General features: G+C 41.9%; 1 protein-coding gene and 1 long non-coding RNA gene across 4 annotated transcripts in view; one reads left to right on the top strand and one right to left on the bottom strand.

Moving 5' to 3' along the window:
* The window catches only part of LOC131592051 (SLIT-ROBO Rho GTPase-activating protein 1), a 139,716-nt gene extending 121,218 nt beyond the window's left edge, over positions 1-18,498 (top strand). For both annotated transcript variants that reach the window (XM_058863305.1, XM_058863304.1), the window contains exons 17-22: positions 3,217-3,441; positions 4,534-4,613; positions 12,293-12,473; positions 13,042-13,176; positions 13,303-13,648; positions 15,400-18,498. In XM_058863305.1, the coding sequence (XP_058719288.1) occupies positions 3,217-3,441; positions 4,534-4,613; positions 12,293-12,473; positions 13,042-13,176; positions 13,303-13,648; positions 15,400-15,777 (1,345 nt within the window). In that variant the 3' untranslated portion in view covers positions 15,778-18,498. The remainder of the gene's footprint in view (positions 1-3,216; positions 3,442-4,533; positions 4,614-12,292; positions 12,474-13,041; positions 13,177-13,302; positions 13,649-15,399) is intronic.
* LOC131592052 (uncharacterized) lies at positions 4-26,236 on the bottom strand. 2 transcript variants are annotated; one of them, XR_009280513.1, is made up of 5 exons: positions 26,177-26,236; positions 20,777-20,866; positions 20,198-20,295; positions 7,901-8,014; positions 6,073-6,308 (listed from the first exon to the last, which is right to left on the bottom strand). It is a non-coding gene; the product is annotated as an uncharacterized LOC131592052 (long non-coding RNA). The 2 variants fall into 2 exon arrangements; XR_009280514.1 differs by lacking the exons at positions 6,073-6,308; positions 7,901-8,014 and adding an exon at positions 4-606.
* Between the last annotated feature and the right edge of the window lie 906 nt (positions 26,237-27,142).

Genomic DNA, 27,142 nt, shown 5'->3' with positions numbered 1-27,142 from the left:
ATCTTTATCTGCCTTCCTTTGCTACTGTGAAAGTTCTTTGGGTTTACTCATACCCTATGTAGATTTCACATTTAAGCTCCATTTAACACAAAAGATGATCTTCTACTTGGCAGTGAAAATAGAATGAAAATGCTGGATTCCATTGAAATTAAAATTCCATTTGTCCAAAATTGAAGACAGATTAAGGTGTTGTCTGAAATGGGGAGTGCAGTCTACAGCATTAAAGCTGGCAACAAAATAGGCCAATAAGAAAAATAACAAATACAAACTGTAGCTACATTGAAACTAGTTTTTGCAATTTAAAAATGCATTTCTTTTCCTTATCAAGCTGATTTCTCCTGATGGAAAAAAAACCCAGTATATTCAAGCAACACAGGCCCTACAAGCTACCTGTTTGATGCTAGGCACTGCCAGGGTGAGACTTTGTCTCGCTGCTTCTGTTTTCTGATAACAGGAGTATGAGTATAGAGAACACACATCCCCTGTGTATCCTTTGATGTAGAGCAGCTTGGTTCTCACATTGCAAAACACAGCCTGGAAGGAAGATTGTGTGAGGGGGAAAATGGTGTTCATGTCTTCATCATCCCAAAAAAAACCAACTTCTTTCTGTAAGAGAAAATAAAATGCAGGTTGGGCAATGAACTCTGTTTCTCCTTCCAGTCCTTCATGGCCCTCTCTGGTTTTGCTGACCCCAATGGTTTCACAGAAAATTTTGGTTGTGTGCACTTTGCCCTGATTCTAACTTTTCTCTTTCTACTTTCAAGTTGTCTGTTTCCTGTTATATCTGTTTTCATATCACCTTTTTCCTCTTTTTTCCTACATTTGCCCTTTGCTGATTCATTCTGTCTTTGTGACCTTCCCCATTTAATCCAGCCTGTCTGTTCCTATAGAAACAGGGTATATTGCAGCCAGGTTATTTGTTCATGCCTGTAGTCACAGCTGTTCCTGTTTCCTTTCTTCTAGCAATTTCTGAACCACTTTCAAGCAGTATATAAGAGAGGGGCAGAGATCTAAAGTTTTATGAAAGCAGCCATTCATTTGAAACCGAATCCATCCCCCAAAAATGACACCATGTAAATGTCTTAAAAGCTTACATCACAGCTTCTCCTCTGCAGAGGACATACAGATCAACCAGAGCTATATGGGTTGTACTTGTTATGTGGTCATGTTAGCTACATCTGTGCTCTCCACAGGAATGCAGTTTGGAAAGCAGATTAAATACCTTACTGCCTCCAAATTGGTCCTGGTGCATCCACAGGAAAAATATTCCCATTATTTGACTTTCTGCAAATCCCATTCTGCTTTTTGCATACGCAGTTATTCCTGTTTGGCCACATGAAGTCATCAGGTCTCATGGCAGACCTAATCTGGTGTAGCCTCCTGCTCAAAGCTCCAAAGTCAGATCAAGTTGCTCAAGGCTTTGGCCAGTCAAGAACCTCAGATGGCAGCAACTCCACAGACTCTCCAAGCAGTCAGTCCCAGTACTTGGTCACTCTTAAAAAATAAAGTAAAATAAAAGTAAAGAATTTTTTTCCTACTTTCATTGGAATATCCCTTGCTGTGTCTATTGCCTCTCATCTCTTTGCACCTGTGTCTGTCTTGCTCTTGTTTATAATCTTATATATAGTAGATTGAAGCTAAATTCTCCAGTAACCTTCTCATCTAAAGGCTGAACAAACCCAGTTCTCTCTGCCTTAGATTAAAATTCATAATGCTTTAGCTCCCCATCTATCTCCGTAGTTGTTCTTTTCTGGGCTTGTACCAGTTTGATAGTCTCTCAAAACTAGCCACAGAACCTCATGTGCAACTTCACAAGCATCAGCTGAAAAAGGAATAATAAATTCCTGTAACCTGCTGGATTTTCTCTTCCTAATATAACCACAAATGCTGTGGAACAACTTCCATCCCATGGGCAGGACTTTGTATTCATCCTTGTTGAATTCCCATTTCTCTGTTCCTCCATCTTATCAAGGTCCTTCTAAATGGTAGCCCTGTGTCTGACCTTTGGCACATTTCCTACCCCCTTCCCAGCATGGCATAATCTGTAAGTTGGCTGAATGTGCGCTCCATCTGGAGATGCCAAACAGTACCAGCCTTGCTATTGAGCCCTGAGGAGCACTGCACATTTACTGCCATCAGCAGAACTTCACTCTATCACATGATAGTTACAATCTTTCTTTTACAGTTTCACATGTATAAAGTCTGAACCACCTGATAAATCAGAAGAACAAGATGTCTCCAATTAACGCACGGGACAAGATAGTAAAATCATGGCATAAGAAAGGGGCAGACATGATTCATTTTAATAGCTAGTTATGAGGGTAGTCATTTTGAAGGTTTGCCTCATGCATACATATTGTTTATACATGGGAAACTCTCTAAAATTCCCTTTCTAGAGGGAGCATGGTGTTGTATTTGAGCACAACCAGACATCAGAATTCCTAGGCTGCTTCAGAGTGAGTGCAGAACAACATAGTATAGGGCATCCAGCACTTCAGGTTCTGCTTGACTGGCCCCGCACAGAGCCATTCAAAAGCCAGCTTTTCCACTAAAAATGCTAATGCTTTTAAACAAGGGAATAGATTTCAACTTCTCATTCAAAATTGAAAACTAGTAACATTGCATTTTCTGAAAGAAAGGAGAGCTTGCAAAAGTTGATTAATAAGAACAATGAAAGCCTTTTGTTTGGACACTTCCATAATGAAACTATTGTGGAAGTTTGTGGGCAGAAGGTGCTTAGGAATTGTAGGCTGTATGATAAAAACAGAAACCAAAAGTCACAAGAGCCCTTGCAAGATCCAGGAACTTAGTTGCCTTCAGGAAACAATTCAGTGTGCCTAAGTTGTGTAGCCAGCTATTGAAAGAGATGCACTGAGGTCCAATGAGAAATATATACCCACTATGCATCCAGTTCACTTGGAGCACTGATGAGATAGAAGCAGCAGCAGTTGATGCTAGCCCATTAAGTCAGCGTACATTCAACGTGGTAGCATGGAACATGTACATATGCATAAATATATATGTGGTAGAAACTCACTTTATAGTGTATATAACCCATTGAAGAAATCTCGGTTTTTTTTGTTCCGTTACTTTATGTGATTGTCAATGACAACAGGAAATCTCTAAGTTGTGATTAAAAAAAGTTTTCTACAGTTTTTAGAATAAGGTTAGTCACAGTGGAAAAGTCAATTTTTACTGATTTTTCTGTTATAACAGCCTTTCACAGTACAGTGATGAAAACATGATGGATCCATACAACTTGGCCATTTGTTTTGGGCCAACCCTGATGCCTGTTCCAGACATACAAGACCAGGTGTCTTGTCAGGCACATGTGAATGAGATAATCAAAACCATCATCATCCATCATGAGGCTATTTTTCCAGATGTCAAGGAACTTGATGGACCAGTGTATGAAAAATGCATGGCTGGAGATGACTATTGGTAAGTCAGAATTCTGTCTCCTAAACAAAATCATTAGGCTGGTTATCTGGATAACTCCCGTGGTACAGAATTCCTTTTGCACACAATATAAGTATGAAAATAAATGAGAAGAGCATTTAGGTCCACACAGTAAAGTGTTAGGTATAAAAAAGTGAAGCAAAGGCAATTATGATGAGGTTTCCTACAACATTTTGTGGAGGGAGCTGCTTTGTGTTCAGCCAGACAGAAGTAGAATTCCGGGTGTACAGAGCATGCAGGCAGGTAGGAAATTGTTTCTTTGGCTGTGAACTACCTTATCAAATTTCAGCCTGTGATACCTGCTCCTTTTCTTTGTTGTGCTCTAACTGGGCAGGTAGCTGAACACCACACAGCCACTCACTCACTTTCCCCACAATGGGATAGGGGAGACAGTTGGAAAAAAAAAAGTAAAATTCATGTGTTGAAATGCAGACAGTTTAATAGGACACAAAAGAAAGGCCAAATAACAATAATTAAGATATGCAAAACAAGGGATGCACAGTGCAGTTGCTCACCATCATTGACAGGTGCCCAGTCAGTGCCCAAGCAGCAGCCCCTGACCAGCTTTGTCCCCGGTTTTTATACTGACCATAACACCACATGATCTGGAATATCCATTTGGGGTCAGATGGCCTGGCTGTGTCTCCTTCCAGCTTCTTGTGTCCCCCAGTCTACTTGCAAGTGGGGTGAGGTGTTCAGTGTAAACACTGCTCAGAAGCACCTTAAACATCAGTGTGTTATCAACATTATTCTCATCCTAAATACAAAACACAGCACTGTACCAGCTACTTGGATGAAAATTTACTCTATCCCAGCCAAAACCAGGACACACCCTTGACAACAAATGCACAGTCATTTTAAGGAATCAAATGTTCTGAGAGCTTCTTAATGTCTGAATTTTGTTTCAAGGAAACATAGGCTTCTTTATTAATTATGTATTCATAGCATGCTAGGATAATTATGTTGCACATAACTTTGTAACATTTTAAGAATAATTTTAAATAATCTCATGGAAGTGATGTATTTTTGATGTATGTGGTTCCTCTCTCTGCTCAACCTTCTGCTTGCCTGCAGTGACAGCCCATACAGTGAACATGGTACATTAGAGGAAGTGGACCAGGATGCCAGCACAGAGCCCCACACCAGTGAAGATGGTGAGTCTGTTACTTTACTGTGCCTTTGATGGGGGTAAGTTCTACAGGTGTTCCAGGCAGGAGATCTTCTTCCTTTCTTAATTATGTCTTATTTGAAAGAAGGAAATTTCAGTCCTGGTGTTCTGTAGCAAATCTTTAATCTCTATTTGTGTGCTTTTGCACTTTTGATTCATCTGTGTTTGACCAGCTGTTTCCTTGTTCTCTCCTGATTTGCCCAGTCACAGGAAGGGCAAGAGAGAAACTATTTCAGTCAGCACATAATATTTTCTGAAATAATATTACATATTTAGTGACTCTTTCATCTACAAAAACTAAACTTTTCAAAAGTGTGCCCTTAAATATTGCAGCTAGAGGATATTTGCCAATTAGGCTCTATTTTTAAATGAATTTAAAAGCTGCTCTCTCCAAAGTATTTATAACAACTGAAAATCATGTGTGTACCCCTCACAGTGAAACTTTTGAACACTAGTAACTTTCTCTAAATATCAATCACATATACTTCTGGGTATGAGACATATCCATTAAAAACTTGAAGCAACGCTGTTATATTAATTCTTTTTATCCATGTCATAAATGTGTATTCGACACATTTATGTCCTGGGTAAAATTCACTACGTGACAGTTTGACCATCCCTCAGATGTCCCTCACAGTAACTTTTGCCAAGTTTCAAGCGAAGTTAACAGATAGAAAAGGATTCTCAAAATTGTTATATAACTACTATTTTTGTGAGAATTAGTAGCCCATTAGAGGTGAAGGATTCAGAATAACTCCCAATGTAGAGAAGAGTAGCAGGCATTCCAGACAAAGCAACCAGTGCACTTAGCAGCAGTAGAAACAAAAGCTTCCCCTTGTCCCTTTCAGAGGATGTGTGGAGGAAGGAAGAGGAAAAGACAGAGCAGAGGAAAGGGGAGGAAAAGAGCTACAGCAGAAAAGGATTTTTTTTTTTTTTTTTTTTTATAATGTCATAGGGGATACTGTTTAGGAGCTGGGACAATTGCTGTAGGGAAGGGAAACCGGAAGGTCTATGTATAGGAAACCTGGCTACACTGCTTCCATTGCACACAGAGCAAAGTAAACAATAGTTCCACTCTAGCTGTACCCGTCTGCTTTGTCACGTACGCAAGCTGTCAGTGACAGATTGTCTGTCTCTTCCCCTTTGCCAAGGTGAAGAGGGGCAGGCAGAGTCTGTCAGTGCAGCTGTTTGGAGAGGAGGGACATTTGGGTGGGCAGACATTACAGAAGGGGGGAAAACAGAGTAGGAGAAAAATTTTGGTCTTCTGCCTGGGTGTATAGCCATGCCTGTGCAGCAGGGAGTACAACAGCTCTACGAGAGAGGCTGTGCATGGGCTCCTCTTGACCAGCTCTGTACAACTAAACCCACCATCTTTCAACAACACATCTCTTCTAAGCAGTGTGAACAAACTCATAATTGCACCTTATTTTTCCAAGACAGTATAGCTATACTTTAGAAGAACTCCTTCTTCCATTGGAGGTATGAAGCAAGAGTGGAAGCTGAGGAAGTCTGCCTGTCTCTCATTTAGAACACAAGTGAATTGTAGATGACACGCCAGTTCAATATATTGGGGCCAACTTCAGGGTTCCATTACCAAACTGAGAGACAAAGGCATGAGTGGACATGGAGAAGAGGTGCAGCTTTTCAGCAGTCATCAAAAGCACTTACTTCAAAGCCATGCCTAGGAAAGATGAAAACATCAGCAGGATCCAGAGGAGCAGGACTGTGGCATTGCATGATGCGTCATTTGTGCCTCGATCATCATGGGCTTTATCCCACCACTTCGCTGTTACACCAGTTTTACATTCCTGTCTAGTATTACTTGTGTTATGACTGTGTCACTTGGGAAGACAAACCTTGAAGAGAATACTTGTCAACAGGACAAAGTTCTGTTAAAGGATTTAACCGCTCAAGATTTGTTTTTGTTCATCAGATCACCCAGTAGTTTAATTCTAGTTGCTTTGTCACACCTTTTAATTAATTCAGTGCCAAAAGGAAGCAGACATTTGTGTTTACAGAGAAATAATTGTTAGCACAAAAATATTTGTAAGCTAGGTAAAAACTGCTGCAAAATTGAAGATTATTAAGCCTGGATTGCATACAAAACCTTTTGGTCTTCAATTTCCAACCTGCAAGGTCTAAACCATTTTTTTCCATTAATATGGCTTTCTGTTGTAATAGCACATTTTTCTAATGTAGGTTACAGACTAAATTAAATGCACTCACTCTCTCTTTGCGCACACATTCATGTGTTTGTTCTCTGGTCAATTCCTTTTAAAAAACATTATTTACACCAGATACAAGGTGAAAATTTTTCAGTTTGCTTATTGAACTCTATGAGAGTCACTGATTGACACATGGTGGATTTTAAAAACCTTCTATTAAAGGATCTGGAGTATTTTGGGGGTTTGATGTGATTGATTCATTGATTGTAAGCTGGATACATCACTGCCAGCTGCATGTGGAGAGAGAGAAAGGGAGGTACCGCTTTGCTTCTGTATTGATTGGACACGTGGTACTTACATGGTTCCCTCTGTTAGGACATAGAAGAAGCAGATATTGTAAATGCTAAGGGTTTTTTCTCATGTTGGAAATCTGATTAGTTCTATGCTAAAATGTTGTATGCATACATAAGACCGAGCAGCCTACCCCACAGGAATTACAGGGTCATTGAAATATAATCCAGAGGTTATGATCAAAACCAGAAGGATTTATTTTACTTGCTGTTGCTATAAAGTTAAACTGCAAGTGGCTCTCTCTGTGCCTACCAGAAAAACGCCATCTGTAGGAACTGTGTCAGTAGTGCTAGAAATGTTCATTACAATTCAGAAAACAACAAAACTTTAAAAACTGAACATTAAATTATGTCCGCAGAAGTAAAATGAAGTAGACTGGGAGGAAGAAAGACTAGCACATCTAAATAATTGTTTTGGGTTTTTTCCCCTTAGTTTACTGGTATTCATGTATTTCAGTTTATCACTGGAAAGGGAAGCAGGAAAGAAAAGGAATTGCATTTTACTTTGGTGTTTTCAGGCTTTTTTAGATATGCAGAAAGTATACTGATGAAGAAAACATACGTTTTTCCTTTCTCCTAAATCTGGAAATGAAATTTAATTTGTGAAGTTCAGAACATTTATACTCAAGATGAGAGACAAAAAAAAAAATCGGTAATTTTGTTGCAGACAAACCTTTACCTGAAAATGTCTCTGCAGTAAAGATTCAAAGGACATTGTTCATGTTTTACTGAAACAGCTGTTAGCATATTTCCTTTACCTTCAAATCAATGGAGATTTTTTATTCTTGTTGTAGTCATATAGTAAAGAGTGACGAGATCTGCCTGCAAAGGAAGTAAACATTTCCTGAGGAAGTTAGGCAGATGGAGTTTTCCTAGGAAAACATACATAAAATTAATACCATACTCTTCATAGATATCTCGTAAACTTAGGATAAAACTTCAGATGGTATTTCTGCTGAAAACAAAATTTACAGGGCCATGTTAAACTGTAAGTTGTTGTTGTGTTCCCAACACATAATCATTTTCTTGCTCTTCAGTAGTGCATGCTGTGATCGACACTTTGCCAAAATCTGTTTTGTCAACACCTTGCAACACTTCTTTGCTTTTGCTCTTCCCAGTCAGACAACTGCTGTCCTGAGGACAGGACTTTGAAATTGCAAAACCACTCTATTCTTCGATGGGATGCAGAAGAAGATACAGAAATAGGGAGATAGCATCTTCCTGGGGAGCTCAAGGACATAATTTATTCCAAACAGACAGGGTACACCTGGGAAAACTGAGGAAGTACAGAGCAGAGGGACAGCAACTCTCCTAGAAAAAGTGCAGGGGATGGTGTCCCCTCCTTTCCTTAATTCCTTGTGCCCTGAGGCATAGAGGGCAGCCCAGGGCCAGTTCAGTGCCATCACCTCTGTAGGGAGGTTAGGTCTACATCTGGCACTCTAATCCCAAAACTAAAACTAACACTTACATTTCTTTTGCCCTATCTGCTCTCCCAAGCAGCAGAAGTTTTTCCCACAGTTCTTCAGTTTGTCCTAATTTTTCACTTCCATAGCATTGCCTGATTCACTAGAGATGATAGCTGGTGAGGTCCTGTATGTCGTCAAATACTTCTAGCTATTTTAGGTGAATGCCCGCAGGTGTGGACAGAGCAGTGCAATTACACTTCCCTCCAAACTGTCAATTTTACTGTTAGATATTCAGTATCACACAGAATTTGAGTTACAGATCCCAAATTTAGCTTTCATTGCCTTAGTTTTCTGGAAATACTCATCTGTCATTCAGTAACCTTGATATTAAATGGCATAACTTTCCAAAATGCATTTATGTCTAGGAGTAATTGTCATTGTACTTTGGTTTTCACTATTAAAGCTTGACCTGTAACAAGGCGAATTATTATTTAAGTGCAGTCTTAGTACTGTTTGCTGTAGGAAAATTATCTCTGTGTATAGGGAAATGAAAACACCCCTTTCAGAGTAGGAAAACCTGTCTGAATTCATTTTTTGTCCTCTTCATGGAATCTGTGTGAAATCTACTGGGCACTCCTCCCTGAGGAGGTGGAATTTGTTACCCAGGCAATCTGATGTACATGTCTCAAAAGTCACATCCATTATGGGTACATTAACCATTCATACAGCTGGTTCCAGTGGGACAACATCATTCAGACCTCTGAGAAAGTACATGAATTTTGCAGGTGGTAGAAGGACACAATAAACAGGATTACCATTGCACACCGCACTTAGATGAGCATAATTCCACTGAGCAAGACAGAGCTGTTTCTAGTTTAGTCCACTAATTTGTAAATAACAATACCTGTATACTCAGTTGTGGGATACTGTATGGTCTGTTGAAATTAGCAGAGAAACAGGAAATTCCATAGCTAAACAGTGTAGCTGTTTGTCCATCAATCCAGTACTCATGCGCATTACCAGTTAACTGTGGAGAATGTCTAAGGAAAATATGTGAAGGAAATTTGAGATTTATGACTTACTGTACAACTCTTTTGTTTGTTTGACTGTTTTGGTTTTTTACATTTTGAAGTATTTGCCTGTTAGTGAGTGACTGGCTCTCCAAAGCCTGAGAGGTTTTATTTCTGAATTCTTGACCAACTTTACCATAACCCATAAATTAGCTGTAATCTGAGAACAGTGTGTTCATACAAGTGTCTGTTCATTTTCAACCCTACCTGATTCCAGTTATTTCCTTCTTAAAACAAATTCCATGAGCAAGGTACATGATAGAAGAGGAACTGTATTCTTTTGTCAGTGTTACATTATTGCCATTTCATATTACCTTTTTATATATAAACAGGCATGTTTGGTTTTACCTCTTTTCATTTTCTGTGCCTTACAGTTGCTTTGTGGCATCTGCATTTTCTGTTAGACTGTAGGAATGACAACAGGGTAGCATATTACCATAACCACCATTAGAGGTTTCCCAGTTTTCCAGAATGTTTCTTTCTATGTCAACTTCATATTTCCTTTGCTTAATTACATAAAACCAAGAACCCGTTCAGCCCTGCCCACCAGGAAATGCTGGTGAGCGAGACATTCGTAGGGGCCGTGATGTTTGTTACAAATTCTCATCCATCAGGCTGAACAAAGACATTGGACTTGTATCGGGGTACTCTTATGTTTTATTGTACAGTCACCATAACAGAATCACAGAATCACTAGGTTGAGAGAGACCTTCAAGATCATCGAGTCCAACTGATATTGGCTAACACACCCTTAGATTTCTTACAACAGACTTCCACAAGAGTGGAGGTGAACAAGCCCTTAGTTTTGTACAGTACACTTCAGCAAGTTCACAACTCCCACAACACAACCAAAGGTGCTGACTCACAAGCTCTTCCCTCCCACATCAAACTTCAAAGCAGAGTATAGGGTGGAATATGATAGTTGTGCTTTGCCCAGGCAAGGCAAGAAAACAAGAAATAACACCAGTGATTAGATCCTGCATTGTTGCTGCTGTGTCAGTGGTCCAGAGCAGGGGCTGCTAGACAAAGAAAGCAAAAGGGAGAAAGAGAGAAAAAAGACAAAGAACAAAAAAGATAATATGGTCCTCTATAGCCATCCAGTAGGGATGAATTTTCAGGAATGAATACTGTTATTGCTAGGTTCTTATTTCTATTTATATAATAAAGTAATTTCTGCCACCATACATTACTTTTATGTTTGTAACAGTGAATTCCGCATATCACTGTATTCCATCTCTGTAAAGTTTCTGAGTTAGTAACTTCTAAACACTGCAGTTTGTCACTGACAGGAACGCTTAATGTGACTGCAGAAGCAGCAAACCAAAAGACAGTCTTCTGCAGGCTGGGCAAGTTATTAAAAAATGAGCTGCAAACTATAACCTCAATAAAGGTGCTGTCATTATGTTTTCACACTGTAGAACAAAGTTAATTTTAAAAAGACATTCCTGTGCAAAATGTTGTCATAAAGGGACAGTGGCATTCATTACCAGCCTGGTTCTTTGGGGAATTACAACCTCAGCAATTTTAATTTTCACCAGACAGAAACTTGCTATGCTAGTCATTAGCCCAGATGTTAATTTCCATCTAAATATTACTCTAATTATGTAAAGAAATTAGTCATTTCAGGGACTCTTGAGTTACTGGAATCATCAGAGTATGTGATTTTTAGACCTGTATTTTGCAGTTTTTTCTTTATGTTTTCAGACTTTGATGACAAAATTTAATCTGTTAGAGCTCAGGTGCCTTTGGTTTTATGCAGACAAAATGAGAGCTTGTAAAAATCACAGCTGTTTGTTGGATGCCTGGGCACAGCTCTGGCCATACCTGCAGGGCCCCTTTGCTGACATCGGTAGGTCTCCAGCCTGGCGCAGGTTACAGGATGAGCCCGTTGCCAGACTAAGGCTGAATTTACGAACATTCTAACAGAGGATTAGCCAGGACTGCTGGAGCCAGTGTTTGGCTTCAGAAAACATCAGCCTCCCCTGCAGAAACCAGGGCAGCTCAGGATTTTGGAGCAGGCAGAGCTGCTTTAAGCAACTTGAGGCCACACAGGGACTGTCCCTGTGGTGTGAAGCCGTCTTGTCTCACTCCAAAAGGGCTTTAAGGAAGTGGATTAAAGCACGAGGCTCTGGTGCTGTGTAAAAGGTTTCAGTAGGTCTGTATGCTTGTCACGTAAAAGACAGAGATTCCATGGCCCAGTTAGGCAGGGTATCCCTACTCGTGCACAGACTAACCTTGTCTTCCTTCCTTTGCCACTGCAGATGGTAAAAGCACTCCTATTTACTTTTCCCTTATCATGCGGGTTCCTTGGGCTTTTGATTATTCATCTGAGTCTGTTCTTTTTATTTTCAGAAGTCTTTGTTTCCTGGCCTCCATCCCACTCTCCAGCCATGCAGGAGCCCTTCCAGCAGGAGGCAGAGGCCTCTCTCATAAAGGCAGTTGTAACATTTGAGTATGCTGTTGTTTTCTGCAGCTGCTGAAGCAGCCCAGATGTTTTACACCTGGGACACCGATTATGCTTCTTTGTAAGGGGCACATTGTAACCACTGCCTGTTGTCTGCCTGCCTTCAGCTGATCTCTGTCAGAATGAGCGCTGAGAAAAAGCAAAAAAATGGGGTTTATGAAGCCAAAATGAGCGATATGGAATCTGATACTTGTTGTTCTTCCCACCCAGAGTGCGAGCCCATAGAAGCTATTGCCAAGTTTGACTATGTTGGAAGATCTGCACGAGAACTCTCTTTCAAGAAAGGAGCTTCCCTTCTGCTGTATCACCGAGCATCTGAAGACTGGTGGGAAGGAAGGCACAACGGAATTGATGGCCTTGTCCCTCACCAGTACATAGTGGTGCAGGATATGTAAGCAGTATCTGGTGTGACTGGGTTCTTGGGGGCTGTAAAGTCTAAAGTGCTTAGCAATATTTTCCAGATGGGTCAGTGGTTTGAAGGGTCAGATAGATTAAACATTTGCCTTCTATGAAGGATACCTGTCTTTACTGCCCTGAATTGAAAGCTCTGTCAAAAACTACTACTAGGCTAAGCTGCTTCTATGGCTACGTTCCCAGTACGTTAAGAGAAAGATACTGCTGCACCTATTTTAATTTGATTATCCTTTTGTAGCAGTTGCTGACTTTTAACTTCAGAATAGCAAGAGCTGGGGAAATGCAGCCCTGAACTCTTGTTTCGCAGTATTAGGCATGTGCTTTGCCAAGGATAACAAAGTTCTTTATGGAAAGGTTACATCCACTCAAAGTGTAAAGAGCTCAGTAAACAGAAGGATTATAAACAATTTTGGGAGATGTGCAAGGGCTGCAGTGCATTTATAACATGCCTGCTTTTCTTAAGGGGATTAAAATTTGAGAGTGCCAAGGTGTTCTGTCACGCTTCACTCACTCACTTCTCATGTTGCCACCTGTGTTCTGTTCAGGGATGATACCTTCTCAGATACACTGAGCCAAAAAGCAGACAGTGAGGCCAGCAGCGGACCCATAACTGAGGACAAGTCATCATCAAAGGATATGAACTCCCCCACTGACCGTCACTCAGATGTGTATTTAGGAAGGTAAGCTTCAGCATAACATGTTCTCAGTTCCTGCTCACAGCTCAGTGTTTACACAGTAATTACTCCTCCACGTGCTTATGCTGGGTCACTACAACTTGTTCTACCACCACTTATCCACTGGTGCAGGCAAAGAAAGAGATCAGAACCTCCACCTCCCCTACGACGCCCAGGCAGGAGCAGTGATGGCCACTGCCCAGTACACCCACCTCACCCTCTCTCCAACTCGGCCATGGAGCTGGGCTCCCCCAACCTGGCAACTCACTGCAGTCCCAGAGCCCTCCTTCAGAATCGCAACCTCAACGCCGACAGCCCTGAGCGGCGGCGCAGGCCTGGCCACGGCAGCCTCACCAACATCAGCAGACACGATTCGCTGAAGAAGATTGATAGCCCTCCCATTAGAAGGTCTACATCTTCTGGTCAGTACACAGGTTTCAATGACCATAAACCACTGGACCCAGAGTCAATAGCTCAGGTTTGTGTCTTTTTTATTTATGGGACTGTCTGATTTTCTGAGCAGCAAATCTCATTGAATAGCACGGCATAGAGCACGTGCACTGGTGGGAAGGTGTGTGCGGGGAATATCCTGTTTGGCTTTCCAAACAGGGTTTGTGTGAAAGAAGATGCATTGAGCAATCATGAATAGAAGAAACACAAAAGAGAGTAAATATTGCAGAAGCAATAGAAAGAAATTATTTCCCATTACACTGTAATGAAATTGCCTCTGCCATACAGAACACTAGGACAGTATTACAACAGCTACGTAGATCGCTGTGCTCTGTTGAAGGCTGGCCTATTCTGACTTGCATGTAATTAGTGTTCAGTTATGTCTCAGTATTGTGGTAAGCAGAAAAGTGCTCTGACTGGCTAGTAGTGACCATTGCCATTCAAAGCAGGTTTACGGTCCACAGTCTTGTGTATTTTATGGTTTTCATACAGTTCATGTTATGTTTTGATTTGATGCATGTAGTAGAACCTGATGTGCAAGACGTTGCAGCTGCATAAATTGTGGGCCATCTTACACCTGTGTGAACAGTCACCAGTATCATTCCTGGCAGTGAAGAGGTGAAAAGAATGGAGTAGGAAGCACCCTGATCATCAAATTGGTCTGTTGTACTGAGCTGGTAACAGCTCTTGAGCAAATAGATACTTCTGTCTTCAGAACTCACATTTTGTCTAGGTAGGATAACGTGATTACTAGGAGCACCCTGAGGGTGCTCTATGATTGCAAACACATCTTACAATAACACCAGCACTCATGTTTTAAAATTTAATGCACTGATACTGCTTGCTTTCAAACTCTGCTTCCAGTAAGGAATAGAAGTGACTGGCATACTTAGGTCAGAACCTATGTACTAGGGTTAGAAAGTGCAAGTGTTTCACTGTTTTATTTTATTCTAAGTTATTCATTTACTTTCCTGGAACAGTGCTGTTTGGCTTAAGATACCTCTTATTTTATGCATAGACTGGTGATCATTTGGCAGTGGGAGAACCCAAACTTTGATTAAACTACATGAAAGTCCATGTGAGCAGGCAGGGAACACAAGACATTTTAAGCTTAGCTGTATCTCAGTATCACTCAAAAGCAGTAAACTAGTATCTTGGTGCATTCTTTTAGCCTTCAGGCCTGAAATAGTTTTTCTTAGGTATGCATACTGACCAGTATCTTACAGGATTTTTCTGTTTAAAGTTTAACTCGGTGAAATAAGAGGAGAGAAGAGCTGATAGCCACACAAACTTTATTTCCTTAGAAAACTAGGTTTTGTAATCCATGTGAGGGAATACAGACCCTGAACACTTCAGGCTTTAGATGAGCAGAGCAGTTAGATGAGCAAATGGAAGAGAGTGAGTAAACAAGACTAAAATCTTTGCAGTTGCCAGTACCCAAGAGATGACAGAAATCTTCACCACTAAAATACTGCTTAAGCAAACATCAATTGTGCTGACAATCACTTCATAAATGGCTTGCAGATTTTGGTGTAACACCTTTTTTTTTAATCTGTCATATGAACAAGGTTAAACGCTTGTAATGTCCACCCAAAGCTGACATGTTGTCAATCGTAATGTCTTTCAAATAAATCTGGTGGAAACTGATTTTAGTACCATCATAACTGTTAGAGGATGGTTGGTGAATTAATTAATGCACTTCCTCCCCCCTCCCCTTGCTCCTCTGGCATTTGGTAGCAACGTGAATGACATGCTGCTCTCTCTTGTGCTCTGACCCAGGACATCGAGGAGACGATGAACACAGCACTGAACGAGCTCCGTGAGCTGGAGCGGCAGAGCTCAGCCAAACACGCCCCTGATGTTGTGCTGGACACCTTGGAGCAAATGAAAAACACCCCCACCCCTGCCACCTCCACAGAGTCGCTCAGCCCTCTCCACAGCGTTGTTTTAAGGAGCTCTGAGCCTCAGATCCGCCGTAGCACTAGTTCTTCCAGTGACACCATGAGTACTTTCAAGCCCATGGTGGCCCCTAGAATGGGAGTGCAGCTGAAACCTCCTGCTCTTAGGCCAAAACCTATTGTTCTTCCAAAAACAAATCCTAGCATAGGGCCTTCTCCTCCTTCCCAGGGTCCAGCTGACAAATCTTGCACAATGTAGGCAGCTCAGCCACCCACAGTGCCCAGCTGGGGTGTGCTAGGGAAAGGGATGGATTAACAATAGAAGTCAGGGCTCCGTAACATCATTTGTTCATGTTTGTAACTGGAGAGGCTTTGTTTTTCAGTGTTTTTGAATGTATTGTCTGAAAGTAGCTACATTAACATGGGCATTTGTATTTTGTATGGTTTCGATTAAATGAAAAACTGGACAATTGTGCATAGTTTTAAAAAACAAACATAGACTTACTTGAAAACTTGATGCTGCACCATTTGTAATAAAACCAACACAGATCACAAACAGCTTGCCACATTGTACCATACTCCACAGTCTTACTGTAGCTATATAATAACAGATCCTGCACAAAACTAAGGGGCGGGAGGGGGTTCAGGGGACATGGAGCCTCTCATTTCTGGGTCACCAAACCAAATCTCAAGCAGGTTAGTAAGAACTGAAATTTAGCATGTGAGGATTAAGTGTCTGTGTGGAATGTCTAAGTCATCTCAGGCCACATTTCTTATTTAAGACACAAAAAAATATCACCAAACCCTCACAACTCATAATTGGCACCAAGTTTTAGCTTTCTTGTTGGCAGTCTCACTGCAAGGCAAGTGCTGGATGGAGCTGGAGATCACATTGCTCTCACTGATACAAAGCAGCATTCCAGGACACAGCTAAAGCACATCTCCAGGATAGTACCTAGAAACTCTTTTTGCTGCCCTCTGTAATAGTGTACCTTTTCCCATGAAGCTAGACCTTCATTCCCTGGTAGCACATTTTTTACAAAAGCTAAATTTGTTTGAAGTTCACAGAAGCCAGGCTCTGAGGAGTGTGTGAACCTGTTGGTCCTTTAGGGAGCATGAGGGGCTATTAAAGGGATCAACTAGTCAGTAATTCAGAAAAGTATCCCATTGACTTTATTGCTCAGTGTCCAACTAAGGAGGCGATTTGGGTTGCAACAGTGCAAGTTTCGAGCTGACCCAGCCGTGCTGACTGCCTTGCACGGCGCAAATGCTCAGTTGTGCTGACGGCAGCAAGACAGGGACTCTGCAGAGGGACTACCCCCTGCCACTGGTGCAGGGGTCATTCACAGGACAGGCAGCTTAGTTTCACTGCCTAGATTTAAGCTGACTAAAGTTTTCCGTAACCCCTTTCCCCTCCACTTCCCCTTTTTTTAATGGCAGAAATCAGTACCTTTCTTATGTCTGTGAGAGTGGCGACTGTCAACTTTGCTTAGTGTTCTGTTTTAAACTTCGTTAGGCATGAGCTAAACCTTCAGCTTGTTGCACGCTGCAACAGTAAGCCATAATATTATTTCTGTGAACATGGTTTCAAACATCTAATCCATAAAAGCAGTTTCATTGAATAAAAAGGGGGGAAAAAAATCACTTGTGGGCCACCTACAAAAGTATGACTGGCTGTAATTAAAGTCTGTCTTTCCACGTACTCTGTAAGATCTCACTTTTGGAAAGCTTGAAATTTTGTAACTCAGTATACATGAACAACTGAGTTTGGGAGGAGAAGAGTAGTGACAAAATTTGATAGACATAATTGCTGAGATGACAGGAGTAATTTCCTGTTGTTATTTGGGAGCAATTTATTCCTGCTCTGGTTTACAGCTTCTAGACAGGTGATGCAATGTGAAGCACCAGGTTTCACAGGTGAGAAGTACCCCGTGAGCTGTCTCAGAGCCCCAAACTACTGCTGGTATTTGAAAACACTTTTCAATCCAGTCACAGACTTCACACCTAGGTTAGAGGCAAAGTCATAATCCACCACAGTGGGCTGTGCAGCATGGGTCAGCAAACCTCCATCCTTGTCAACTGTTCCGCCTGGTCCTAACACCAGGGCCAGAGCCTAAGCTAGATCAGCCCCGGCTGCAGACCAGTGCTGGACTGTAGGGTCTGCTCACTTGTTTGGGACCAGAGATACTTTCAAGTAGTTCCCCAATTTACTAGACTCAGTGGAACAAAACTGGAATTTCAGCTTTCATTTGCATACAGTTTTTGTCTAGCATTTTTAAATTAACCCACCTGGCACAATTGAGATGGATACCTGTATCTTTAAATTGCATAGGGAATTTTGTATGTTTAAATAACTGTACTGGACTCCATAATGCTTATATTAGAAATTGTTTAGCAAAAGAAAATATTAGAAACAGTGCATTTAGTGAATGCATCCACTTTGTGCATTCACACAGTTAATGTGTAGTTTGATGGTTATTATAGATACTTTAAAGCATAGTAAGTGGATATGTAACAGGAAAGACTGCTACATCTACAGGCGTACTAAAGGGTAACTCCTGCACACCTAATCCAATCAGTATTGTCCTTTACTGTCAAGTTTGATGAATTGCAGTACTGGTAGCTTCCTGCTTGTTGACTGTTACCTACTTGTGTCAATGTACATCTGTAGTATGTACATGTGAAAGTGCCTTTAAATTTTAGAGGAGCTTTAGCTTTGCTCTTGTACTGTTGCATTTCCATTGCATCCTTTCCTGTTTGTGTATGGCTGCATTCCCATTGCATTCCTTCCACTCTTGAAGATCAAATAAAAACATGGAAAATCCACAGTTCTGGAAGAGAAATGTACTGTTAATCTGTTGTGACAATGCACTTTTATGTATAGTACTGTACATTTTTGGCATGTACCATTACAAGCTTCAGTATACATTCAAGTTTGTTCCTCATAGTGTATCTTTATAATAAAGAAGATAGTTCTGTCTGTTTGTGTAGTTTTCCTGGGGAAACCACTGTATTTTCCAACATGGATTGATGATCTACTTCCACACCCCACACTGCATCAAGAGCTATCACCCTCTTGGTCTGAAAGAGCGCTTGTTCCTGGAAAGTTCCTGCTTAACTTAAAAGCCCCTCTGTACCCCTCAGAAAGAGCCACCAACTTCACATAGTTCTGCATGAGCACCCATCAAGAGTAGTCAGTCGTGCTCACACTGGCTGAGGAAACCCCCCACCACTCACTTGGCCAAACACCCTGCTACCACACCTCCTGCTCCCCACAGGAAAAACAGGGTGAAGAAAACACTCCAGGTTACATATTTTAAAAATAGAGTGAAAATAATTTTAAAAGGGACATTTCTTAAAATGGGGATATTTCTTGGAACAAAAGAAGAGATGCTGTCAGGCTGGGAGAGGGTGGGGGGAGTGCCACAGTTAAGGGTTATCTTCAGTGACCTCATGTCTGATAAGTGGTGGCAATAGACACTCTCCCAGCTGGCTTCAGGAACCAGGGGGTCTCTGATTGTCAGGCTGATAGCTGCAGAGATGTTCTGCCATATGTGGATCAGATGCTATCAAGGACAGTTCCTGGGCTCGGACTACAGCTGCCCAAATAGGCTCGCCATGCTGCCCAGCTTAGATGCTTAGGGGCAGAAGAGCTATTTGGAAATGCATTCCCAATCCTTGCTAAAAACATCCCAAACCAGTCATCCCTGGTTGTTGCCGAGGACCACCATGTGCCTGAAGAAGACAAATACTCCATTCCTGGAAGCGTTCCAGGCCAGGCTGGATGGAGCTTTAAGTAATCTGGTCTTAAACTGGAAGGTGTGGCAGCCTATGGCGGGGCCTGGAACTGGATGATCTTTGAGGCACCTTCCAACCCAGCCCACGCTATGATTGTGTGTCAGGCAGTGTGGGGGAAGGGGCAGAGCGGCCACCCCGGCTCAGAGCAGGGCCGTCACTCCTCGCTGAGAAAGCTGCCGTGATGCGACTGCTCATCGATCAGCCCCCGCGGCAGCCTCTGCACCGCAGTGTCCAGCGACCTACTTCAGGCATTTCTTCTTGTCCCCTACTGCACAAAAGCTGACTAAGACACACAGGAGGGGACAGCAAAGGTCATTCCTCATTCAAGGTCCTACGCAGCCCAGAGGATGCATAACCCAATTTCCACAGTCAGATCGTTCACTGGTGAGGGGAGAGGCTTATGTGGTGGCTTTTAATCTGTTTTAATATAAGTAAGAAAACACAAGAAGGGGAGTCTCCTCCTGTTTCATAATATGAAGTTTCAGTGTTGCACGGTGCTGACTTCCTAACTTCCTTCCAGTTTTTGTAGTGGAAAGAAGCCCAGCTCTCACTGAGACAGACAAAGCTTTTGGCAGGTGGCAGAGGAACTTGCTGACTCTACTGATGCTCGAAAAGCAAAATGGTGATGAGATGTTTTGCTGGGAAAAGTGTATTGGTGGAACAGAAAAAGAGTAGCAGTGGCAGCAGGGTGTTTAGCTGTCAGGCCACTGCTGCAAATTATGGTTTCAAGCCACATGCAGGTCCAGGATGTGGCACTGCCCCAGCCTGCACGGACACCTCCTCGGACAGCATAACCATGGAGGATCCACCCAGGTTTTAAGTTCTCCTTGGCAGAGACACACAGTTTGTTTCTTACTCTTCCATGGCTCATGTGGACTTACCCTGACCAGAAGAATCCACAGTTGCTCTGTTCAGTCACTGCTACCTCATGGAACAAACCTTGACATTAGTCTGGGTGGAACTGATACATGGGGAGCAGCTGAAACGGGAAAAGTATTACCTAGAGATGGTATAAGATGAAGGTACCATTCTCATACACAGGAATATTGCTTTTTCCATGAACTTGCCTCTTGAGGGAAAAAAACCTCCCACTACAATATGTGAAAGCCTAAACAGATCAACAATTTAGCATCCTAAAACCCTGTTAGCTGAACCAGCTCAATTATTGCTTAAAAAACAAGCAGACCAACCAGCCACTCATTCAGACATGCCACTGTTAACTGCAGCTACTCCCTGTCTCTGCATCTTCCACAGGGGCATTTGCAGGTCACACAGCACCAGTCTCTGCCAGCACTCTGGCTCCAGCAGATGCAGCCAGAGCAAGTTTTTCCTGCCAGGGAGCCCTTATGGCTCAGAGGTGTCACTCACTCCCCACCGCAGCTCACCTGGACTGCAGCAGCCTTGGCCTCAACCATGTCCTGCCACCCCTTTCCTGGCAGTCAGCCCCACTGGATACCCACCTCTCCCTGGCCCCAGCAGGGCTGTAGCCCTAGCACCGTGTTTTGGCTCCTCTCATCCAGCCATCCCACTGATCAGCAAGGCTAATACCACTGAAAAGGAAAACAGGAAATTTTACCTTCTTGCACAGTGCGTACAAGTGAGAGCTGGCAGGCCCAGGGGCTAGAAGGAGACATGCACAATTTGAGGCTGACTGAGAGATTAAATAGAGTTAAATGACATGATCTGCTCAGCAGGCTTTCTCTTACCTTTCTCAATATATATATATGCAAATTAAAAATGAGGAATATACCTCTTACCGTAGCTGCAGTCAGCTGAGCCTCTGCCCCATGGCTGCACAAGTAGTGTGCCCCATGTCTGTCTCTTCTCCTGAGTAACAAGTGATAAACCAAGAGGAAATGGCCTCAGGTTGAATCACAGGAGGTTTAGATTGGATGTTAGGAAAAATTTCTTCACTGAAAAGGTTGGCAAGCACAGGAAAAGGCTGCCCAGGGAAGTGGCTGAGTCACCATCCCTGGAGGTACTTAAAAGCTGTGTAAATGTGGCGCTTGGAGACATGGTTTTGGGACATGGCAGTGCTGGATTGGTAATTGGACTCAATCATCTGAAAGGTCTTTTCCAACCTAAACAGTTCTATGATTCTATGATCCCCAGCTGTGTCACTGCCATCTACCAGCAGGGTCAGGCCACACTGGTCACACATGAGAGCAGCTTAGTGATTCAGGGCTGGAGGTTGAGGATTTCACTTTTTTAATTAACAAACTGCATTGATTTATTTTTTTCAAATAGCATACTAATGGAATATGAAGTACAAAGAAAAAAAATCAGCTGTAAAATATAAACAAGTTGTGCTGTACAAAGGAGGTCAAACATTTGCGGGATCAAAATCAATAATAGCTGCACTGCGTGTAGCACCGTGGATAAACCAAAACCAAACCCTGCCTGTTCTCATCTCTGTGAAGCTCATTGATTCCTCCCTTAATATCTAACATGTGCCTTTTCAGTAGTGTACAGTGACATCTATAAACCCTGACCAAACAACATAAAATAGTGATTTACATTTATTTGAATGAGTTACGCTCCGGGAGGGACAAATCACTGAGACCAGCACTCCTCTGGAGGTGAATGAGACACTCATTTAAATGGTCAGGCTTCTGGCAGTGAGTTTTTGATTGAAAAGAAATGGCATTATCATGGATGTTGATACCAGAGTCATGAATAGAGAATTTACATGTGTTAAAGGAAAATGCCTAAAATCCTTGATTACTTCAACCCAGAACTGCTGAGTACCTTAAAACAACTCACTGCAACACATATTTTAAGTGGGTTTTTACCTGCCTACAGTATTTTCTGAGACAGACATTACAGTAGCACCCCAGCACCCCCAGCAAACATCATCAAGGCAAATACAACAGGGTTATCCATATATATTCACTCACAGGTTTAGGCTGAATTTCACCTGGGCAGTTTTCTCAGCTATTTAATTTTTTTTCCCTGAAAGCTCCTACAAAAATATGTCAAAAATTCATTTCAGACCTAGTGTGAAGACCATTTTTGAATTTGTCATACACATCACAAGGCTTATTTTGCGATTTAGTCAAAGTTATTCTGAACATAATCAGTTTACATACAATGTTACAATCAGAGATAGAGATGTGGCTAATCTGGGGCTGCTAAATCACATAGTAATTCTGAACTCTCCTCTGTACCCCTCCCAAAATTACAAATTAAAAACAAATAAATATATATGTGTGCATGTATCATTTCTTGAAAGCATGGGACCAGGTAGTTTGCAAAATTCCTGATGCATGTTTTATTTCTGGTTAAGAAAACATGGTCACGTGGTCTGTTTTGGAGGGGGAAAGCCCTCCATCCCTGACTGGAGGGACCCCCATTTTCACACTCCCTTCTTCTTCACCCACCAGCCTTCTCCTGCACTCCAGGCAGCACAGCAGGTTCTGCCCAGCCTTCTCCAACCACACCCTGGGCAATGCTGTCACTACACCTCAGGCCTTCAAAATTCAAAAAGTTTTAAATTTTTTTTTGTCAAACCATGGAAGTTCAGAACTAATATAATTTCTTACGTACTGTAGGCTTAAATGCCATTTGTAATCAGGTACATCCATGAGTTGTGCACGTGAAAATGTGTATGTTCAGTGAAGCAGAAGCTGATTTACAAGCTTTTATGTAAAAACTTGAGTTTCTTCTGTACCTATATTGTCATATTGTGTCTCTGGTTTGGCCTCTGTAGAAATAACTTGATATTCTGTTAACATGCCATCAGTTTTGTGTGTTTTTCAATTCACTTCTTTAACTTTCTTCCTGCTTTATAAGCATACCAGCAGGCTCCAGCATTTTGAAGCAATTTCTGTGTGCACTACAATTCCATTTCCAGCACCAGGTACAATTATTATTACCTCAAAGCAAACTCAATTTTTTTAGAGATCTATTAGTAACAGTAGTCATAGAATAATTCAGTTATGCTTAATGTGCTTTTCATGATTAGTTAATAAAATGGATGGGAAGGCAGTTCCTGAAGATAATTTTACTTTCCCCAGTGTTTCCTTTTCTTGGTGAAAATAAACAAGAGTTTTGCTCAGGCCTTACAAACTGAGCAGCACCTGCCTCAGATATCAGCTGTGGAAGGGGTCCTGTTTGAGGGTGCCTGTGCAGGGTGGCAGCACCACCCTGCTCCCTGCACTGGGACCTCCAGGGCTCATCACTGTGACACCCTGGGCATCACAACGTCTGGGGGACACTTTCCCCTCTGCTAACCTGACTGAGCATGAGAGCATTCACATCCATACAACTCCTCTAATACTTCCTGGATCCCATGTGTCATGGTCAAAAGAAAGCAGCACTCAAATGCAGCGGGAGACAGTCCACACCTTGGTTCCCTGGGGGAAGACTGGAGGTAAATGTGTCACCTGTGCCATCCCTACAGGCTGCTGAGTGTCACACATCATCCCGAGGCTCTTTGCCCTCTTTGCTAAAGCCAACACAAACACCTCCAGCACCTGCAGTGGCTCAGTTTCCCCTCTGCATCCACTTTTCAAAGCACTGGCAGCAACCATGTCTCATCTGACCAAAGGAAGGATTCCAGTATTAAATAAAACACATCAAGCAGGGGAAAAAAACCCCATTTGTATGTGGCAGAAATGCTTGTAGAATTAGGGGCTGCAGTTCTGCGAAAGGAAATACAAATCACTTTGAGGTTATGTTTATGTGTAGGAATATTTTCCAGTCTTGCCTGCAGTAGTGTGAGTGAGGGATAATCAGGTTTGTCCATAACTTCTGTTGAGATAGTGCTGAAGTGGGACCGGTTCTTCTCTCCAGTGCTTTTGTAATTCACTCCTGTCTCTGGGAAATGCTGCCCAGCGCTTCTGGTGTCCCTCTCCACTGGGGGCAGTTTGACAGGGGAAGGACCTGAAGATGATTCTGTGTTTGGCAAAAATCTGGGCCAAAAGATTCAGGCAAAGAGGGAATGAGCTGGGTCCAGGTTACTCTCACTTGCCCAAGTTCCGGGAGATATTTTGCTGCAGGGTATCCTCGCTGCCAGGACAGGGTGTGCAGGGAAAGGAAGCAGCAGAGCCTGGGGGAAGTTGCAGCTGTTTCAACACTTAGAGGACCGGGGAGGAAAAAAAATGGTCACTGTAATTCAGGTGAAAAGTGACGCTTGAATTCCTGTCAAACTCCCTATCCCCCACAGGTGATGCTGTGTGCTGTGTCCTGCTGTTGGAGGCAGGAGTGGCAGCCCTGGGCACGCTGAGGCTGTGCAAGGAGCCTGGATCATGCAGGGGGTGAGACAGTGGGCACAGGCAGGCAATGAAAGGCACCACCAGATTTTGTGCCAGATCTGTCTGCAGGATTCTGTCTCCAGAATGATTGCTTGTAAAACTGTCCTGTTTAACCCAAAGCAGAGAGTCCTTTGGAAACTTCATTTCCCTTCATGTACTGTTGCATGCACTATTCAGAGTATGAAATATAAAACAATTTATTTTAAGCTCTAGCTTGTACCTCAGGGTAACTGAATATTAAAAATTCATGGTTCAGTTCATAACAGTTTCTCATAATCTGTGTGGGTTTTCCGTGGGGTTTACCTTTTAAGGGGAGCTGAATGCACATTTCATGGTGGGAGCACTGGCATTTGGCCTCGAGCAAAATCCCAGTCCCCAGCAAGTTAACCTATACAGGAGCATAAGATTTATTCTATTGCCTTGTACTACAAAATGTAATGTCTGAATTTTTTAAAAGAAAAATCCTCCAAAAAGCCTAAACCAAACTGTCCAACAGCCTTTGAGTAGCTTCTGCTTAAATCTGATTATTTTACAAGTGACATGCTCTCTTCCAGATTCAAACACCAAACCAGAGAGTCCTGCCACCTTTTAAGAAACTCAGGAGTTAAATTCAACTGCCTCTCTCATTCCATATATAGGATATTAACTCTACATTGCATCATTGTGAAGTATTGTATACCTAAGTTATAAATTACAAAAGCTTGGGCTGTAAAGATATTATACAGCAAATAAGTTTACGCAATCAAAAAGTCAACCACAAACTGAGAAAAAACATTATTTCTTGCACAGCTGAACACCTCATTAATACAAGACATAAAACCAAAGCAAAGCAGCACAGAGAGAGAAAACAAAGCTGGCTTTAATAGGATTTCCCCTTTCGCAGCAAATTCTGCAAGCTTAAATATATTTTCAATAATAAAAATGGACAAAAGAACCTCTGTAACTTGCTCCTAAAGAAATATTCTCTTGAAATGCTTTGCTGCATTTTTCATGTTTATAGGATAAATGCATTTCATTGTAAAATCTTATAGAAAACAGCTCTGCTTTAACATAAGAAAAATGCTTTTTTGTTTGTTTGTTTTGCTCTTTCAGGAATGAAACATTGCTGTGAAGTATGTCTTCAAGAAACATCCTGAGCTTCACAAAGTGGCATTTCCTGATGGCACGATGACTTACTGGAAAATTACAGGTCATTTCTGGCAATCAGCTTTGGGATGTCTCAGCAGAGACATCCCAAAGCAGAGAAAGCCCCCAGGGCACACAGAAAAAACCCAAAGTACAAGTCAGGGCGCTGGGGACCAAATATTGCTATTAAAATAGTAATACTTAAGAATGCAAAGGAAAAGCTGTCAGACTAAGAACTTCTATTTGAGAGAGACAGATGAAAAATTTAGCAGCCTTGTGTTTTATTTAAGGAGTTCAGCTCAGCAATCTGAGGACACTGAAACCCTCCTGCTCTTCCCCCCTCCAGCACTGCGTGGTGCCTATGGCTTAGCAGGACCCCAAGGAGGAGGTCAGGTATATTTATAAGTCATATAATTTGAGGTTTTCCTTACACTCTTCTAAGTGGCAAGTCTTTGCCCATACTCACGAGCTCTTACCTACCTAAAGATCCTTCCTATGTGTTTCCTTCTGTTGTGAGCACCACAGGAAGGGATGGAACTTGCCACCTTTTAAACTACATCTGTTACTCATTTATGACTTGCAAATGTCCTGCAGCCACTGACTTTTCAGAAACATTATCTTTTTGAGAATTCTTCCTTTAAAATGTATTTGATAACATCAAGTTACCAAGTCCCTTGGTGAGATCTTAGAGTGTTTTATAGGGAAATAACCCCCATATTTATTTTTTTTAGAAGCCACTTGATTAAACTGCTACAACATTTATTGTGCAACCAACTACTTCTGGATCTCTGCAAGGACAAAATTAATATCTCTTGGTTTCTGTTTTCAGTCTCCATTACATGCACATATGAACACACACATGCAAACAGGCTTCACACCCCTACTCCAAATCTGGAGGACAGGTGTTTCCCACTCCCAAGGCTTTTGCAAATTTCCCTGATATCTTTCCTAAGCCAACAGACCCACCAAAGAGGGATAATATTCCTCAAGTGTTTTATGAATAAACACGTATTTTCATATTTAGGAAGATTAAAAGGGACAATATCCCATGCTGAAATCATCTTTGATGCAGTGCATGTGTTTTGCACCACCAAAATCCATTCATGAGTATCCTTGTTTCCTTCGTGTGGATACCAACTTCTCCTTCCTCCTGGACTTTGCATTTTAACAGGCAGTGTTCTGCAGTCCATTCATGGCAGAGTATCGAGAGCCTGTCATCTCCTGCTTGACTTTGCTCACAGAAGGAAAAACGGTGGGCCATGCTGGACAAATTTATTTTGGTAGTTCCTTGTAGCATGCTGCAGCATCTCATTAACACTCCTTGCCATGTTAAGAAGCAGTTGATGTGCATATCAGAGGAGTTTCACTGCTGTTTAAAATTGTCTCTACTAACTTACTAACTGCAATAATTTGTTGAACATCTTGGAAAAATCTCTAGGACAAATA

This window comes from Poecile atricapillus, chromosome W (genome assembly GCF_030490865.1).
Source record: "Poecile atricapillus isolate bPoeAtr1 chromosome W, bPoeAtr1.hap1, whole genome shotgun sequence".
Lineage (NCBI taxonomy): Eukaryota > Metazoa > Chordata > Aves > Passeriformes > Paridae > Poecile > Poecile atricapillus.
Note: the sequence above shows the minus strand (reverse complement) of the source record. Positions and strands in the feature narration are given on the sequence as shown.